At 34.6% G+C, this 16,546-nt stretch overlaps 2 protein-coding genes across 3 annotated transcripts; both read left to right on the top strand.

Moving 5' to 3' along the window:
* The first annotated feature begins 3,007 nt into the window (after nucleotides 1-3,007).
* Nucleotides 3,008-5,853, top strand: cxcl32b.1 (chemokine (C-X-C motif) ligand 32b, duplicate 1). 2 transcript variants are annotated; one of them, XM_051097973.1, is made up of 5 exons: nucleotides 3,008-3,077; nucleotides 3,263-3,374; nucleotides 4,819-5,048; nucleotides 5,142-5,256; nucleotides 5,537-5,853. In XM_051097973.1, exons 1-5 carry the CDS (start codon nucleotides 3,008-3,010, stop codon nucleotides 5,685-5,687), a joined length of 678 nt encoding a protein of 225 aa, XP_050953930.1. In that variant the 3' UTR covers nucleotides 5,688-5,853. The 2 variants fall into 2 exon arrangements, 1 of the variants encoding a protein (XP_050953930.1); XR_007825627.1 differs by lacking the exons at nucleotides 3,008-3,077; nucleotides 3,263-3,374 and adding an exon at nucleotides 4,518-4,652.
* Nucleotides 5,854-15,094: 9,241 nt separating this feature from the next.
* ccl32b.3 (chemokine (C-C motif) ligand 32b, duplicate 3) lies at nucleotides 15,095-16,238 on the top strand. The gene is made up of 3 exons (XM_051097971.1): nucleotides 15,095-15,376; nucleotides 15,538-15,655; nucleotides 15,831-16,238. Exons 1-3 carry the CDS (start codon nucleotides 15,316-15,318, stop codon nucleotides 16,003-16,005), a joined length of 354 nt encoding a protein of 117 aa, XP_050953928.1. The 5' UTR covers nucleotides 15,095-15,315; the 3' UTR covers nucleotides 16,006-16,238.
* The last annotated feature ends 308 nt before the right edge of the window (nucleotides 16,239-16,546 follow it).

Below are 16,546 nucleotides of genomic sequence, written 5' to 3'. Positions count from 1 at the left end.
GCTGTGGTCTGTTTAACTCCTAGCATCTTAAGAAGCTTCTAGTGACTGAAGAAGCACATATCTTTAGATAAATAGTTAAACTGAAGTCCTGACTCTCTGTGGTCCATCAAGAGGTATATGTGGTCTCCAACTATCTTTAGGAAGTATGTACATGTTAAAGAAACATTCACATGACTGCCATTGCACAGAGCATAACACTGCCTCTGTTGGCCTGCCTTCTTCCAATAGTGCATCCTGCTGCAGTCTCTTCCGCAAGCAAATGACGCACACACACCTGGTCATCTACCTGATCTAAAAGAAAATGGGATTTAACAAACAGGCAATCTTCTTCCATTGCAATGTGGTCCAGTTCTGATGCTCATTGTTGGCACTTTTTTAGCAGTGGACAGGAGCTACCAGATTGACTGGTGACTATGCAGAACCATATTCACCAAACTACAACGTATTGTGTGTTTTTCAGCTTTTAATGCGATCAGACAAGAAAAACAATCCTTTGCTTCCCATGTGCATTAATGACCCTGACGGTTGTTCTTCCTTGCGCCACTTTTGGTAGGTACTATCACTGTATAGTGGGAAAACTCTACAAGATTTACCATTTTGGAGATGCTCCAACCCAGTCATCTGCCTTGTTGAATTCACTCAGATTGCCCAATTTCCCAGCTTCCAACACATGAAATTCTGCCTAGTATATTCCATCCCTCGACAGGGGCTGTTGTGACAAGATCATCAACATTAATATCTTCATCTTTTAGTGATTTTAACATTGTGGCTGATCAGTGTAATGCTACAGTGCTTTGACAATGCAAAGCCTTCTTTTTAGGCCAATTTTCATTTCATTTCATATTCATAATTTGAGTATAAGGGCCTGTTTACACCTGGTCACTTTATGTGTTTTTTCTAATCGGATAGCTAAGAGCAGGTGTAAATGCCCTACAAAATGCATTTAAATCCGATAGCTCAAACCCCTTTTTTTACGAGGTGGTCTGGGCTACATTCCAGACAAAACTGGACAAGTGTAAATGCATCTGGTTATTGAAACCACATATGCAAATTTTACTCCTAACAAAATATTAAAATATTAAACATGTGACAGTGTATTATAGGCTATAAATCATGTTAGAAACAGATTTAACAACGTTAATGCAACAAACATCACCGCCGATAAGTAGCTGAGTATCTCTTCAGCCAGCTATCATGCAGACTGCCAAAAATGAAAATTAAAGTAAGTCGCAGACTCTGAACACACAATCATCTTCATTAAAAGTAGTGAGACTGACCGATCTTTCCAGTAGTGATGCTGCGATCTCTCCTGTTGCGGTCCGTTGCTTTCGTTGATGTGAACTCCATTAAATTTGCATATAGCACAGGAAGATCGGCTTTATATCCTTTTTGCGGAGGCACATTTATGTGGCTAAGTGTAAATGGAAACGTTTTAACAAATCAGATATATCCGATCAGAGAAAACACATGAAATGACCAATTGTAAATAGGCCCTAAAAGTAACCTAATATCAGCTTCTTGTTTATTAAAAAGTTGTACAAAATTGATATTTTATTTGCAATCGTGTTGATATTTTGTACCATTAAAGGGGTCATCATATACAAAATTCACTTTTACATGTGTTTGAACATAAATGTGTGTTGGTGGTGTTTGTACACATCCACCCTATAATGATAAAAAATCCACCCAGAGTTTTTTTAATCCCTATAAATAATAACCCCTTTCTCAAAGCAAGCCATGCTCATCTTCTTGGGCCCAGGCCCCTCCCAAAATAGTTGACTGACACTGGTGTTTTACCTTAGACCCACCCTGAGTGAGCTGTCAACTGTGCGCCATTGTTTCGACACCAGCGCAGAATGTTGCCTAAGCGATTGAGGTGTTTTGTTGTTGGATGTAATAATGAACATAGCAGTCGTCATTTTTTCCCGACATCTGAGCCATGTGGATTATGTTTGTTTTTGATGGGAATGCGCTCCCCGATCTACCTAAATACACCTATGTTCGCATGTTCGCACGCTTCACCTGCAGAAGAAGTGAGTATAAGGTTCTTTTATGAATCTTTGCATATCACCTTTCTTAATAATGTGCTAGTTAACAAGTTCCGTGGCTAATGTAGAATGAGAATGGCCAGCCTGATCTCATGGCAATTTGTATATTTTACAAGGTGGCTAATTCATAGGAATTCATACAACCTCACTCAAATTCATACAATTTTAGCGGAACCAAAACCCCTCACCAAACCCCGCCCCTAAACCTATCTGTCAATGAAATCGTACTAACTTGTAAGAGTGAGGTCATACGAATTAGCCGCCTCATAAAATACTTACAAATTGGTCGTGAAATAATGTTGGAATGGCTCATCACCCCACAGAAGAGAGGGGTGGAGTGACCAGAGTTCATTAGCATTTAAATAGACATACAAGAAAAATGGCTTGCTGCGAACAGAGCTGATTTTGGCAAAGTAAAAAGGGTGTTATTTTACAATACCACTAAGACATTTTGACCTAAGCATGTTATAGACATTTCATTAAGACCCTAAAGAATCATCAACTTGTGGAAAATGGGCATCCAATGACCCCTTTAATCTCCCTTGCTTGTGTGATATTGTGTAACTATATTGTATGTTATAAAAAAGTAGTGCCATTTCCATTTTTTTTTTTTTTTTGTGCCATAGGCTCCCATTAATTTCTGACCCTGGTATGATGGCTGGGACGGGACTCTTTTCTTTGAGTGAAATGGGTGAAACGGTGCTGCTAATAATATCTATAAGTTAATAAATCTAAACCCTGGGAATTCACATGATGCAAGGTACAGAAATTTTGTTTATTATCAATTGCTGTTTATTGCTAGGTCTCTAGAATGTTTTTTATTCAACTTAAAGGAAGGTTTTGTGAAGGTCACATCTGTGGAAGGAAGTTCTGATGTTTATTTTCCTGTTTGCGAGTGTTCATAAAAGTACAGGTTGCGGTGAGGCAAATTAATGCACATCGGACTCACAAGAAAGAAGATGAGCTGTGTGTCGATAACCATTCTGCTGTGGCTGGCTACAATGCTACGAACTCAAGTCATCTGCCAATGTAAGAAATTTTATGTATTTGTAAAAACAACAATGCCAAAAAAAATTTAATAAATAAACACACACATATATTTACTCCATATAAACTTTGTACTATTTACTTTAATTCAAATATATTTATTTATTTCTTTAGTCAAAATGAATGTCTGTGTTAAAAATGTTTCCATTATCTTTGAATGTTTTTAGTCAGTGGCGGGTCATATTGCCCTTGTCTCAAGACATCAAATCGGGTTCTCCACAAGGAGAATATTGAAAGTTACATGACACAAAAAGCAGTCTGCCATATTGATGCCGTTTTGTGAGTCCTTTTTTCTTATGGAGGCATTTATGCTGTTAGAGATTTCAACTGTTAAACAGTATACGTCATGATAAATCTTAACTAATATGTCTTTATTTTAGTACATTGACAATTTACCCTCAACATTTTAATACCAAAATAACTTTCTGTACATTTTTATATTTAGTTGTATTGTCATGCTAAATAGTTACTTTTATGTATTTACAGATTTAAAACATTCAGTAGTAATTTTGTTTGTGCCGATCCAAAAAGGCCTTGGGTGAAAAGAGCCACAGAATATGTGAACAACAGGAATAAACCAGCTGTAGCGACAGCATGTCCCATAAACTCTAACACAAGTCTGCATTTTTCCCCTTCAGTTTTTTTTTTTTTTTATTTTATTTGCACCTGGTAGTTTAGATTTAGTAAGTTAAACTTTCTTGACAAAAAGAATGTCAGATTTTAAAAAATGTTTTTTGTTTCCTTTGGTTGATTGTAGAAACTGGCCGTTCATTTTGCCCTTGTCTAAAGACATCAGAAACTGTTCTCAGCAAGGAAGATATCAAAAGTTACAAGATACATAAAGTAGACACCTTCCATATCGATGCCATTGTGTGAGTTTTTCCCTTAAAATTGTATATGCCGTTATAGACTATATATATTTCATAATAAATCTGAGCTAATGTTAGAATAGTTCATTTTGCCAGGCCTTATTTTAATGCATTGACTGTTTTGTAATTAAATCAACAACTGTATATGTATACATTTTTTTTAAGCTGTTACTTTTATGTCTTTACAGATTTAAAACAGTCAATAATTTAACTGTTTGCTCCAATCCACAAATGCCTTGGGTGAAAAGAGCCATGGAATATGTGGACAACAGGAATAAAGCAGTTGTAACGACAGCAAGTCCCATAAACTTTGCATCAACCTTTAAAACAGGGTCAACACTGACTACAAAATTACACTGGAATGGAGAGGATGAATTAAGAACTTCTTTAAATGAGCTATTTGAATTTGTTAACACAAGTATTTCCCTTTTTTTCTCTTCAGTTTTTTATTTAATTTGCACCTGGTAGTTTAGATTTAGTATTAGATTTTAATCAGTTCAACTTTCTTGACAAAAATAATGTCAGATATTAAACATTTTTCTTTTTTTTTTTTTTTTTTTTGGTTGATTGTAGCAACTGGCTGTTCATTTTGCCCTTGTCTGAACAAATCAGAAACTGTTCTCAGCAAGGAAGATATCAAAAGTTACAAGATACATATAGTAGACATCTGCCATATTGATGCCATTGAGTGAGTTTTTCTCTTGCAATCGTATACAACGTCTGAGCTAATGTTAGAATAGTTCATTTTGCCATGTTGTATTTAAATGCATTTAATTTTGTAATTAAATCAACATCTTGTTATTTGTATATTTTTTGTGTTGACATGCCAAGTTGTTACTTTTATGTCTTTACAGATTTAAAACAGTCAGTGGTTTAACTTTTTGCTCCAATCCACAAAAGCCTTGGGTGAAAAAAGCCATGGAATTTGTGGACCAGAAGTTGATGTCTTCGGAAATGACAGCACATCCCATAAACTCTACATCAACATTTAAAATAACATCAAAACTGAACACAGCATCAGACTGGAATGAACAAGATGAACAAAGAACTACTTCACCTGAGCTATTGGAATTTCCTAACAAATGTTTGTCATTTCTTTTTTGGTTTTTAGTTGTGTTTGACTAAATGAATGTCAGTTGTTAAAGACCTGTTTTTTCTTTCCTTTGTTTGTTTTTAGCAACTGGCCATTCATTTTGTCCTTGTTTGAAGATGTCGGAAGCTGTTCTCCGCAAGGAAGATATCAAAAGTTACAAGATACATAAAGCAGACGTTTGCCAAATTGATACCATTGAGTAAGTTCTCTCTTTTTGCTTATGGAATTATATACATTGGTAAAACTCAAGACAACTATTCAACACCATATTTCAGAATAAACTTGAACTAATATGTCAGAATGCTAGCTCTTTTGTCAAGGCCCTATCTTAGTGCATTTAAGATTTTTACTCATAACATTTTGATACCAAAACACATTATTTTATGGTAGTTATAAAGTGTTCTCATTTAATAAACATTTGTACAATTGTATATTTACTTGTATTGTCAGGCTAAATTATTACTTTTATGTATTTACAGGTTTAAAACATTCAGCGGTTTAACTATTTGCTCCAATCCACAAAAGCTTTGGGTAAAAATAGCAATGGAATTTGTGAACAAGAAGGCAACCCTTGTCAAAAAATCCTATTGGAATTTTAGTTTATCCTTTAGGATCTTACTGGATTCTTAAAATCCTATTGGACAATCTGATTTATTTTAATGGAATTTTTACTTTGTCCTATTGGATTTTAGAATCTTATTGGACATTCTGATTTATCTTACAGGAATTTCACTTTGTCCTATTGGATTTTAGAATCTTATTGGACATTCTGATTTATTTTAATGGAATTTCACTTTGTCCTACTGGATTTTAGAATCTTATTGGACATTCTGATTTATTTTAATGGAATTTCACTTTGTCCTGTAAGATTTTATTTGATCCTAAAATCCTATTTGACATTCAGATTTATTTTAATGGAATTTCACTTTGTCCAATAAGAATTTAGAATCTTATTACACATTCTGATTTATTTTAATTGAATTTTACTTTGTCCTGTAGGATTTTGTATTTTTATTTTTTAATGGGATTTTAATTTCTCCTGACTTTTTATTGATTCATGGAATCTTATTGGAATTTGTGATTTTTAAATGGAATTTCACTTTGCCCTGTATTATCTTATTTGATTCTGTTATTCAGTTACTTTTTAATTGTGTGTGTGTGTGTGTGTGTGTGTGTGTGTACTTGTACACAATAAAAATGCTGCATATATGAAAACACAAATATAAACACTGAAATCCATAATATTACAGTAAGACGAAGATAATAAATATGATATTTTATAATGTACGAATAAGTTTAAGTGTATTATATGTGACTAAGAATCCACAGAAACACAAACATCTATATAGGGTATTGTCCTGACGCTTCCCCTTTAAGAAATCCGAATGTAGTGCGCGTGCAACTGTAGCGCGCATATTTGAACAGTAACGGTCAACGAGAGAAGAAGCTGAGTGATTAACGTTATTTAACTCGTTAAAAGTTGACTGTAAGACACTACCAAGGAAGAAATACTGGTAACGCTTATCTGGTCTGCATCCTATACGAACAATTTTTGGGTGAACGACATCTGTCGGTGAGTTGTTGAACTTGTTTGACTGTTTCTGGTGATTAGCATAAGAGTCTGCCTTACGTCAAAAGCTATGAATCTGCGTAACTGATATTAATGAAATATTGATGTATGCTCTGTATAATGAAATTTCATTGTAGAGTACTAAATGCCTGTTCTGCCACCATTTTGAGCTGTTTGAGCTGTTTTACAAAACAACGTTGATAGTTTTGTATAGCGTTAGTTTAATTACGTAGTGTCTAACGTTATTTACACTAAGTGCAAATAGCTCGCCTTGTTGCCAGAGGCTACTTACAAGTGAAAATAGCTTCTGCCTTTTAATTATTTGTGGAGTAATATGATGTTCTTATGGCCTGTCCAGGTCAGGTTCCAGTTAAAAAGTTTGACATGGACAAAGATTCTTCCGTGAAATGTGTATGTGTATGGAGAAGACTTGCATAACAAGAGAATTAAGATGGCGACTGGCGAGCCAACCCCAATTGTGAATTTCATCTCTTCATCAGCGTATGGACCTGTTGTGTGGACTGGGAACCTTTACTTTATACAGAGCATTTAGGAGTGATTGCTTCATTTGAAATAGATTGGATACGATCTTCTTCCTACTTTTTTTTTTTTTTTTTTTTTTCTGAACTGAATTAGATGTTTTTTTTTTCTCCCTCTCTTTACATTACACACAAACAAAGTTTATTTCAGACAAATTGAACTTTATTAAATTTATATTGTTTAATATTTTAGTGTTCTGTGTTATGATGTGATTTTGATTTGCCTTGAGAACAAGTTATTATTTTGCCTGTGAAGGAAAAAAGTTAGACATATTATTATTATTACTATTATTATTATTATTATTATTATTATTATTATTATTTTGTGTGTGTGTGTGAGATCAATCCATTATTAGAGCTTTAGAAATTTTTTGCAATGTTATGTGCTGCACAAATCACCTATGTTGTTTACAATGTTACTGCAGGTTGTGCAACATACAATGTACAATGTCTATATCAGGGTGAGTTTAAGCAAACTGCAAGTACTATCTATAAAGAATTCCCATATAGATATGACCAGTTGCCTAATTGGATCCCATTAAAATCCTATAGGAATGGTCCTACAGAATATTAATGTCTTGTCCTATAAGACTCTTCCTATCAGAATCCTATAGGAATGGTTCCAAAATATGATAGAAATTCTTATTAGAATCCTGTACAGGTTTCCCATTGGAATCCTATAGGATTTTTTGACAAGGGAAATGAACAGACACCAACATTTAAAACAGCATCAGTGCAAAATTCAAATTCACAAAGCAATGAACAGGATAAACTAAGAAGTGTTTCACCTGTTTACATATGTTTGTAATTTGTGCTTATTTATTTGCCTGTATTGAATTTGAGTCTAAAAGTCACCTAATATCAACTTCTTGTTTATTAAAAAGTTGTACAAAATTGATATTACACTTGCATTCGTGCTAATATTCTGGGAAAAAAAACCTGCATCCTTGCTTGTGTGATATTGCACTCTAAAAAATGCTGGGTTGTTACTGCTGGGTAAGGGCGTTGGGTTGATTTAACGGGTTGGGTTAAAAGCCGGTCTTAGGTTAGCTGGGTTAGGAACGCGGACTCGAGAGAGAGGACGCACGTCGTGTTCACATCGGACTTCACCAGTGCGAGAAGCCGCAATTTGCTCCGCGTCTGCAGATGGAAGCCAGTGAAGGACGATTTTCGGTAGGTAAAGATTAAAAATGTAAAGTCATCATTCATTGTTTGTCCAGGAGTATTTTGGGATTTACTGCTGACGCGGTTTTCGCCTCAGAAATAGTCTTAACGGCCTTTTCTACTGAATGGAAGCGATACCTCTTATGTCATATTTACAGAAGATTTTAGGTGTTAATAAAGGGTTGTTAACAGATTTACATGTTAATTTGTTAACTTCTTTTTTGCAATTAAACTTAAAGTAGTTTCCTAAAGAGGGCGGCTTTGTGTAATGAAGACTAGCCTAATTATTTTGAGTTTGATTAAGTTTTAATTGTTAAAAGTAATGCTTTGCATGTAATATTTCAGACTTGTTTAGAGTTAACGTCACGTTAGCCCGTGTGTGTGAGGAGGCGATCGTCTCGGCTTCTTCAGAAGAGACGGAAAGACAGTATAAGGCAAGTAAAGGTCATAATTCCATATTATCAGTTTTTTAGGACTAATAGTAAAAGAATGTTTGCTTTTTTGTAGATGTTGAAAGCCAGAGACATAGGAAAGCTTCATTATTTCAGGATTGATGCAAGTTATTTTTTTAGAAAATACATGTTTCCATTGTCTCCTGCCTGTTTATTTCACATTTTGATGTAACAACAGTATGATGACTTGTGCACATTTTATTTAAACCACTGATGTCTGTGTGTTTCATTGCAGAACTCAAACCAACTCTGAAGCAAACAACACAGAAGCCTATGTGTGAGGAGGCGATCTTCTCAGCTTATTAATAAGAGAGGGAAAGATGATTTAAGGCAAGTAAAGGTCATTTCATTTGATCTGTTTTATTATTGCTGTTTGCAATTGTTCAGTGTTTTTTAATGTTACTCAACTTTTCAACTGCTACTATTAAAATGATGAATTATTATATCGCCATTTGCCATTACTGTACAGTGTTTACAAATGAACTTTCTTTCTGGGTAATAAATTAAGACCAGTTTTTAACCCAAATTGGGTTAAGTCAACCCAACGTCCTTACCCAGCAGTAACAACACAAGCAGCATTTTTTAGAGTGCAATATCACACAAGCAAGAGTGCTATTTTTTTCCCCAGAATATTAGCACGACTTCAACTAAACAAATAATTAAATAAAATACTGAATAGTATTATTTAAAATATTTTTTAAATAAAATATTTTTTGAAGGTATTTTACATTTGCAGTGAATTGGTTGGGCAGCTTCACATCATTACGGATGTGTGTTTTAACTGTACTCGGGTACTTCTTGTGAAAAAAGCTTCTTGTGTTTATGAGTCAGTTGTGGCAAATATGACCTACTGTTAATAAGTATTAATGTTTTAGTTGACAAGTAAAGGAAATGTCATATGAAAAATCAATTCTTTTCAGTCCCTAGTTTTGGTGTGGCAACGTAAAAAGCAAAAAGTTTACCAACTGTACTGGTCTATACCTGCAGTGTATACGGTGATTCGAGCAACGATCAAGAACTGCGCTTCAGTCACATGCTGCTCCGTTTGGTTTGTACATTAAGTTAGAGCTTATAAAAGATTTCAATAATTTATAATAAATAATTAATTAATAGCCTGATTCAAGGTTTCCATTAACCATGGTATAAATATAGGGGGGCTGGGTTGGTGGTTTGGTGGTTGTACTTGCTAGTTTTGGTTATTGGGGCCCCTACACCGCAGCACTTACATACGCCAGGTTTTAAATTTTTATTCCCATCTATCTTTTACAGAGATATTTGTTCAAATATATGTATGATTTTATATAATACTTTACTTATAAAAAATGCATTTTCAGATTTATGAATAGAAGAGAATTCCAAAAACCTTTAAAGGAGAAGTCCACTTCCAGAACAAAGATTTACAGATAATGTACTCACCCCCTTGTCATCCAAGATGTTCATGTCTTTCTTTCTTCATTCGTAAAAAAATTATGTTTTTTGAGGAAAACATTTAAGCATTTTTCTTCATATAGTGGACTTCTATGGTGTCCCGAGTTTGAACTTCCAAAATGCAGTTTAAATGTGGCTTCAAACGATCCCAAATGCGGTTGTAAACTGCAAAAAGTTGGGTCTTATCTAGCAAAACAATTAGTTATTTTCATAAAAATAATACAATTTATATACTTTTTAATGTCAAACGCTCGTCTTGTCTTACTCTGCTGAACTGTTTTTTTCCGGTTCATGACAGTTAGTGTATGTTGAAAAACTTCAACTTAAAAATCGCCCTATATCGCTGTTTTACCTTTTTTGTTAAGGATGTTTGACCTTTGCATGTTCACTTTGCAAAGACTGGGTCGGTACTTCTGCAGCGATGTACAATAATTTTTAAATGATTTTTGAAGTTGAGGGAGAAAATACAATCATTTTTTCCACATACCCCAACTGTCTTGAGCCAGAATACACAGTTCAGGCAGAGCAAGGCAAGACAAGCATTTGAGATTAAAAAGTACACTGTAAAAAATAAAAAACACAATTTGTTGAGTCAGCTTAAAATAATGTTTCCTTGCTGCCTTAAAATTTTAAGTTCAGTCAACTAAAATAAGTTTAGTCAACTTGAAATTTTAAGTTGTACTAAGTAACAACTTAGATATTTGTGTTTGCGAAACTTAACAGATGGGTAAGTAACCCAGCTGCCTTAAAATTTTAAGTTGATTCAACTCAAATATCTAAGTTGTCACTTTAACAATTTAACATTTCAAGTTGAATAAACTTTTTTTGAGTTGACTGAACTTAAAATTTTAAGGCAGCCAGGTTACAGATTATTTTAAGTTGACTCAACAAATTGTTTTTTACAGTGTATTTAAATTGTACTTTTTCAATGAAAATAACCAATCATTTCGCTCAGCTGGGGGATCTTTTACAACAACATTTGGGATCATTTGAAGCCGCATTTAAACTACATTTTGGAAGTTCAAACTCGGGGGAGACCATACCAGTCCATGATATGGAGAAAAATGCTGAAATGTTTTCCTCAAAAAACATAATTTCTTTATGACTGAAGAAAGAAAGACATGAACATCTTGGATGTCAAGGGGGTGAGTACATTATCTGTAAATGTTATAGAAATGTATGCTGATTGGTGCTTATTTAATTAGTCAATGCTTATTTACATATAAATTTATAAATTTAACATGTCAAAAAAAAAAAAAAAAGGTTTACTATTTTTATTGTAGTTAATCTACTAGAGAAATATACTGTATATATATATATATATATATATATATCTATTAGGTTTTTTGGGGTGTCTTGCTTTACTTTACATTATGTGGCATAAATATAATTTTTTCATGTCACCATGTTCACTGTTTTTAATGTTGTTGTTATTGTTGTTTTTGCCCCAGTGTGGTTATAAACTTGGAATTTCAGTAATACATTTACTGGCCAAAAAAATAAAATAAAATAAAATAAAATAAAATAAAATAAAATAAAATAAAATAAAATAAAATAAAATAAAATAAAAATAAGTGCATGAATGAATGAATGTTAATCCCGAAGAACATAATAAAGTGTTCCCTGGGATTTCCACTTTCACTGTACAAATACATTATTCAAACTGTATCTTACTGATACTTATTACATTATAAAACATTTTAATACCTTTTTTCCATTTTTACAAATGATACTAGCACGTGATACATGTTTAGACAGTGCATGTGTGTATGGTCTGAACTGAATGCCCTTTCCCCTTACATGATGCATGAAGCTCCCCACAACTAGGTTTGAGAGGAGGTGGAGTAGTCACAGGGTGGGTTTTGTGAGAAAATGTGGGTGCTTAAAGAATAGGTTGGTTGGTGATGTGTTTTCCATAAAGTCGTGCTAATGTGTCAGGTTTTCAGTAGAGCAACATTTTAAATGTAAAATATAAATTACAAATTGATGTCTATATCTGTCACATACCACAGTGAGGGGTACTTCTGAGCCTTTTTGTAAAATAAAAGCAGGTCAGTGAGGTAAATGAAAGCTAGGTCAGGTTTTTGTGGTGGGTAGTGATGGTTGCATATTTTAGTCTGCAACAGTACAATGACATTGTTCAGACTGGCCATAACAGAATGGCATGTAGTGCACTATATAGTGGATAGAGAACAGTGTAAAGATGCTTTCCAGTGGGGCGAAAAAAAAAACACTAACTGCCGCAGTGCGCACACAGTTTGCTCCGGTCCAGAGACACAATAGCATGGTGCGGATCATATGCGTGAATCAGCGTAGACCACAAAATGTATTGGACTCATTTGAATTATACACAGAATGCTACATTTCATAGAGATATGGATAAGCTTGTGGCTGTCATACACTGTCAAATGCAGCTTTATCGAACTCAACTATTCTGGCCCAAGCTGTGATATAAGCGAAACGCTACTGGCTATTTAAAAATGTGCTTCAACACATAGAATAATGCTTCGTGTGAAACTGCCTCTCTGTTTCATTTGAAATTATGTCAACACCTAGAATAATAAACTGACATTTGAAGATATAAAGTTGAGTAGTTTACATTTCTGGATATTACTAATTTCCGTTGTTTAAGGTTTCATTAGTTACTAAGTCCTTCTCTATATGATTTGGCAGCTTCCACACATTTCCATGGTTTAGACAGCATAAATTAGTAGAACAACGTCTTCGGTGGTACACTAACCATGCAGTCAATGATCCTGTTTACATATGAGTATCGCCGCAATGGCCACGCATCCGGGTAACTGACCAGAACGTGACGTTGGTGCAAATCCTCTATATGAGTGACAAGTCTTGGGTATAGTCTTTGATATGTCCCACCCTGCCTCTATGTTTCATTTGAAATTATGTCAACACCTAGAATAACGTGTCGTGTTTCAAAGCACTTAATTCGACCATTGAATATACAGCTTCGAAGTGTAAACGCTGCCAAACATTAAGAGCTGTACAGACTCAGGAAATTCATACACGCTTAAGCTCTTTCTCATTCATAACTGCATATCAATCATTACAAAACTCTAGATTGATTTTATGCAATTATTAGCAGTTACCATATTTTCAATTCACATCACTGTAATTTGAAGAAATAAAGTTGAGTAGTTTGCATTTCTGGATATTACTAATGTCAGTTGTTTACATTTCTATCGTTAAATAGTTGTTAAATATGAAACGTTTTGCTACTTCCATCTTAACTCTTTCTCTTTCAACGTCAAACTGAGGCTTAAAGGAGAAGTCCATTTCCAAAACAAAGATTCACATATAATGTACTCACCCCCTTGTCATCCAAGATGTTCATGTCTTTCTTTCTTCAGTCGTGAAGAAATTATGTTTTTTGAGGAAAACATTTCAGCATTTTTCTACATGTAATGGACTGATATGGTGCCCCGATTTTGAACTACCAAAATGCAGTTTAAATGCAGCTTAAAACGATCCCAAATATGGTTGTAAACGATCTTAGCCGAGGAAGAAGGGTCTTATCTAGCAAAACGATCGGTCATTTTCATAAAAATAATACAATTTATATACTTTTTATTCTCAAACGCTCGTCTTGCCTTGCTTTCTTTGAACTCTGTGTATTCTGGCGCAGGACAGTTAGGGTATGTCGAAAAACTCTGATCGTATTTTCTCCCTCAACTTAAAAAATAATTTCAAAATCATCCTACATCGCTAAAGAAGTACTGACCCAGTCTTTGCAAAGTAAACATGCAAAGAAAACAAACACCTTCAACAAAAAAGGTAAAACGGCGATATAGGACGATTTTGAAGTTAAGGGAGAATATGAGATGGGAGTTTTTCGACATACCCTAACTGTCATGAACTGGAGAAAAACAGCCCAGGCAGAGTAAGACAAGACGAGCGTTTGACAAAAAAAGTATATAGAAGTACATAAATTGTATTATTTTTATGAAAATAACCAATCATTTCGCTAGATAAGACCCTTCTTTCTCGGCTGGGATCGTTTACAGCCGTATTTGGGATCATTTGAAGCCGCATTTAAACTGCATTTTGGAAATTCAAACTCGGGGCACCATATCAGTTCATTATATGGAGAAAAATGCTGAAATGTTTTCCTCAAAAAACATAATTTCAAAGAAAGAAAGAAAGAAAGACATGAATGTCTTGGATGATAAGGGGATGAGTACATTATATGTGAATCTTTGTTTTGGAAGTGGACTTCTCCTTTAACGCTGGAATTCACGCGCTGTTTCTTTGAACAGTAAACCCCACCTACTTCTCTTTAATTTGGCCAGCTCAATCATTTTAACATTAGCGAGCACCTATAGACAGCTGAGGCAGACCAGCTTGAAAAATGTAATTTGACCATTTCTAATTAGGGGGTAAATGCAGTGTTGCCAAGTCCACAGTTTTCCCGTGAAATTGGGCTACTTTAGAACTGTTAAAGGTTGTTTTTCATGTCCGTGGGTTGAAGCAACCCCAATAACATAATCTTTATCCCCTGCAATGCTAATTTTACCAGGGGAACCCCACCAAAAAACGTAATTTACCCCCTGAATTTTACCCGGGGGACCCCCTTGAAACATATTGGCCTACTTTTGGGCTAGTTTTAAGTAGCAATTGGGCAGGTTTTGTTGTGAAAACCTGGCAACCCTGGGTACTTGTCCCCCTCAGTGTTGACTCTAGCCTCGCTCTGTGGACTTTCTTATGATCATGAGATAACATGGTAAAGCATTACACCTGTAACACAAGTTGTACGCACTCTTACATGTCATAAAAGTGTGTCGTTCTGTAGTTCTATAGTTAGGCCGTGTATTCTTGCACTGCAACTTCATTCATCTACAGTAGCTACCTACGCTGTGGCGAGCTGTGTGGGTGAAGGACCAAACCGAGAGCTCTTCAGTAGCGTCTTTTTCCGCTCATCGGATGGAGGCTTATTCGAACACATTCTCTCACACACACTTTCCCCATTTTAGAGGTTGAGGTTTGCGCACGCGTGTGTGTGCGCACAAAAGAGGGGAGGAAATGAAAGTGTAAAATATTAAAGTTGTGTAAGGAGTAGTTTCAGTCAGAGTCTTGTCTACACAGCAGTCATGAGGTCGCTCGATTGTCTTCCTTTCTGCCTGGTGTTGTTTCTGTTCTGCCTCACTGCAGGTGAGTTTGCCTTTTGTTGCCCAGTCATGATTCCTGGAAAGGGTCAGTGTGTTTTCAATTTGAACGCTTAAATCAAAAGTTAAAGTTGTTGATATTCTTTTTTATGAAGTTCTGTAACAGTTTTATGTTTCAAAGTAACGCACTTTCTCTTTGTTATGCAGAAACAAGTCAGCTTTCTTCACACTGCTGTTTGACGACAGGCAAAGAAAAACTACCTGCGAGAAGAGTGATAGATTATACGGTCCAGAAAGCAGGAGTTTGCCCTATCAATGCAATTGTGTAAGTGAAGAAAGTCTCATAACATTTCTCTCTCCTGACATTTATTTATATAACCTTAAATTACAAAGTTGTTGTAAAACCAAAGTCTACAATATGGATCTTATAGTGATTTAAGCAGAAAACAATATGAAATTAAACAATAATTCACTTTATTCCTCATTGTTTTTCACTCTAGTTTTTTGACCGTAAGAAGGAAAATTAAGTGTGCTGATTCAAACTCAGACTGGGTCAAAGATGTCATGAAAAAAGTGGACCAGAAAAAAGCCTTGTCAAGCCAAAATGCCAAAAGACAGAAAAAAAATAACAAAGGAAAGAGACGCAGACAGAAGAATCAAAAGAAAAGTTCATAATTTGTTTTTGTTTGCTTTTGTAATTTGACATGTGCCAACTGACATAAAACTAAATTTATAAGATGTGAAAATAAGTATTCAAGATATTTGTATTTTGAATTTTTTTATCAACAATGTGTTTTTGTATTAGACATTTTTGTACTTAACTCATGTAATGTTGCACCATGTATAAGCTGTGCAAATTTGATTTTGGAATTATTATTGAATAAACTGAAAAAATATAAGGAATTTGATTTCTGCTTTCTCCTTTTTGGTACGGATAGGCAAAGAAAAAGTAAAACGACTAACTAACTAGCTAAAATATGTATATTTATGATATAATGATATTTCAAATAATATATAAAATCATAATATGAATGAAAGAATGCTTTAACCACAAAGTCACACTGTTTCAGGTCTGTTTCAGGAACATCTGATACTATCTATTTCAACATGCAGGAATCGGATCCTCTTAAGAGAGATTCAGATAAAGTAAAAACAGGTGTCTGCATCTTTAAATAGCCAATTGTAATCCTGGACTTGGTGCTTGCTTTTATGAAAT

Source organism: Labeo rohita, chromosome 24 (assembly GCF_022985175.1).
Source record: "Labeo rohita strain BAU-BD-2019 chromosome 24, IGBB_LRoh.1.0, whole genome shotgun sequence".
In the NCBI taxonomy this organism is placed as follows: domain Eukaryota; kingdom Metazoa; phylum Chordata; class Actinopteri; order Cypriniformes; family Cyprinidae; genus Labeo; species Labeo rohita.
This window is presented reverse-complemented; position numbering and strand designations above follow the sequence as displayed.

Bases quoted from the DNA above. Each gene is read 5' to 3' on its own strand.
- cxcl32b.1 (XM_051097973.1), top strand. From the start codon at position 3,008: ATGAGCTGTGTGTCGATAACCATTCTGCTGTGGCTGGCTACAATGCTA. The intron at 3,078-3,262 runs GTAAGAAATTTT...GAATGTTTTTAG, and splicing joins AACTCAAGTCATCTGCCAAT to TCAGTGGCGGGTCATATTGC. The intron at 5,049-5,141 runs GTTTGTCATTTC...GTTTGTTTTTAG, and splicing joins ATTGGAATTTCCTAACAAAT to CAACTGGCCATTCATTTTGT.
- ccl32b.3 (XM_051097971.1), top strand. From the start codon at position 15,316: ATGAGGTCGCTCGATTGTCTTCCTTTCTGCCTGGTGTTGTTTCTGTTC. The intron at 15,377-15,537 runs GTGAGTTTGCCT...TTTGTTATGCAG, and splicing joins TCTGTTCTGCCTCACTGCAG to AAACAAGTCAGCTTTCTTCA. The intron at 15,656-15,830 runs GTAAGTGAAGAA...TTTTCACTCTAG, and splicing joins TGCCCTATCAATGCAATTGT to TTTTTTGACCGTAAGAAGGA.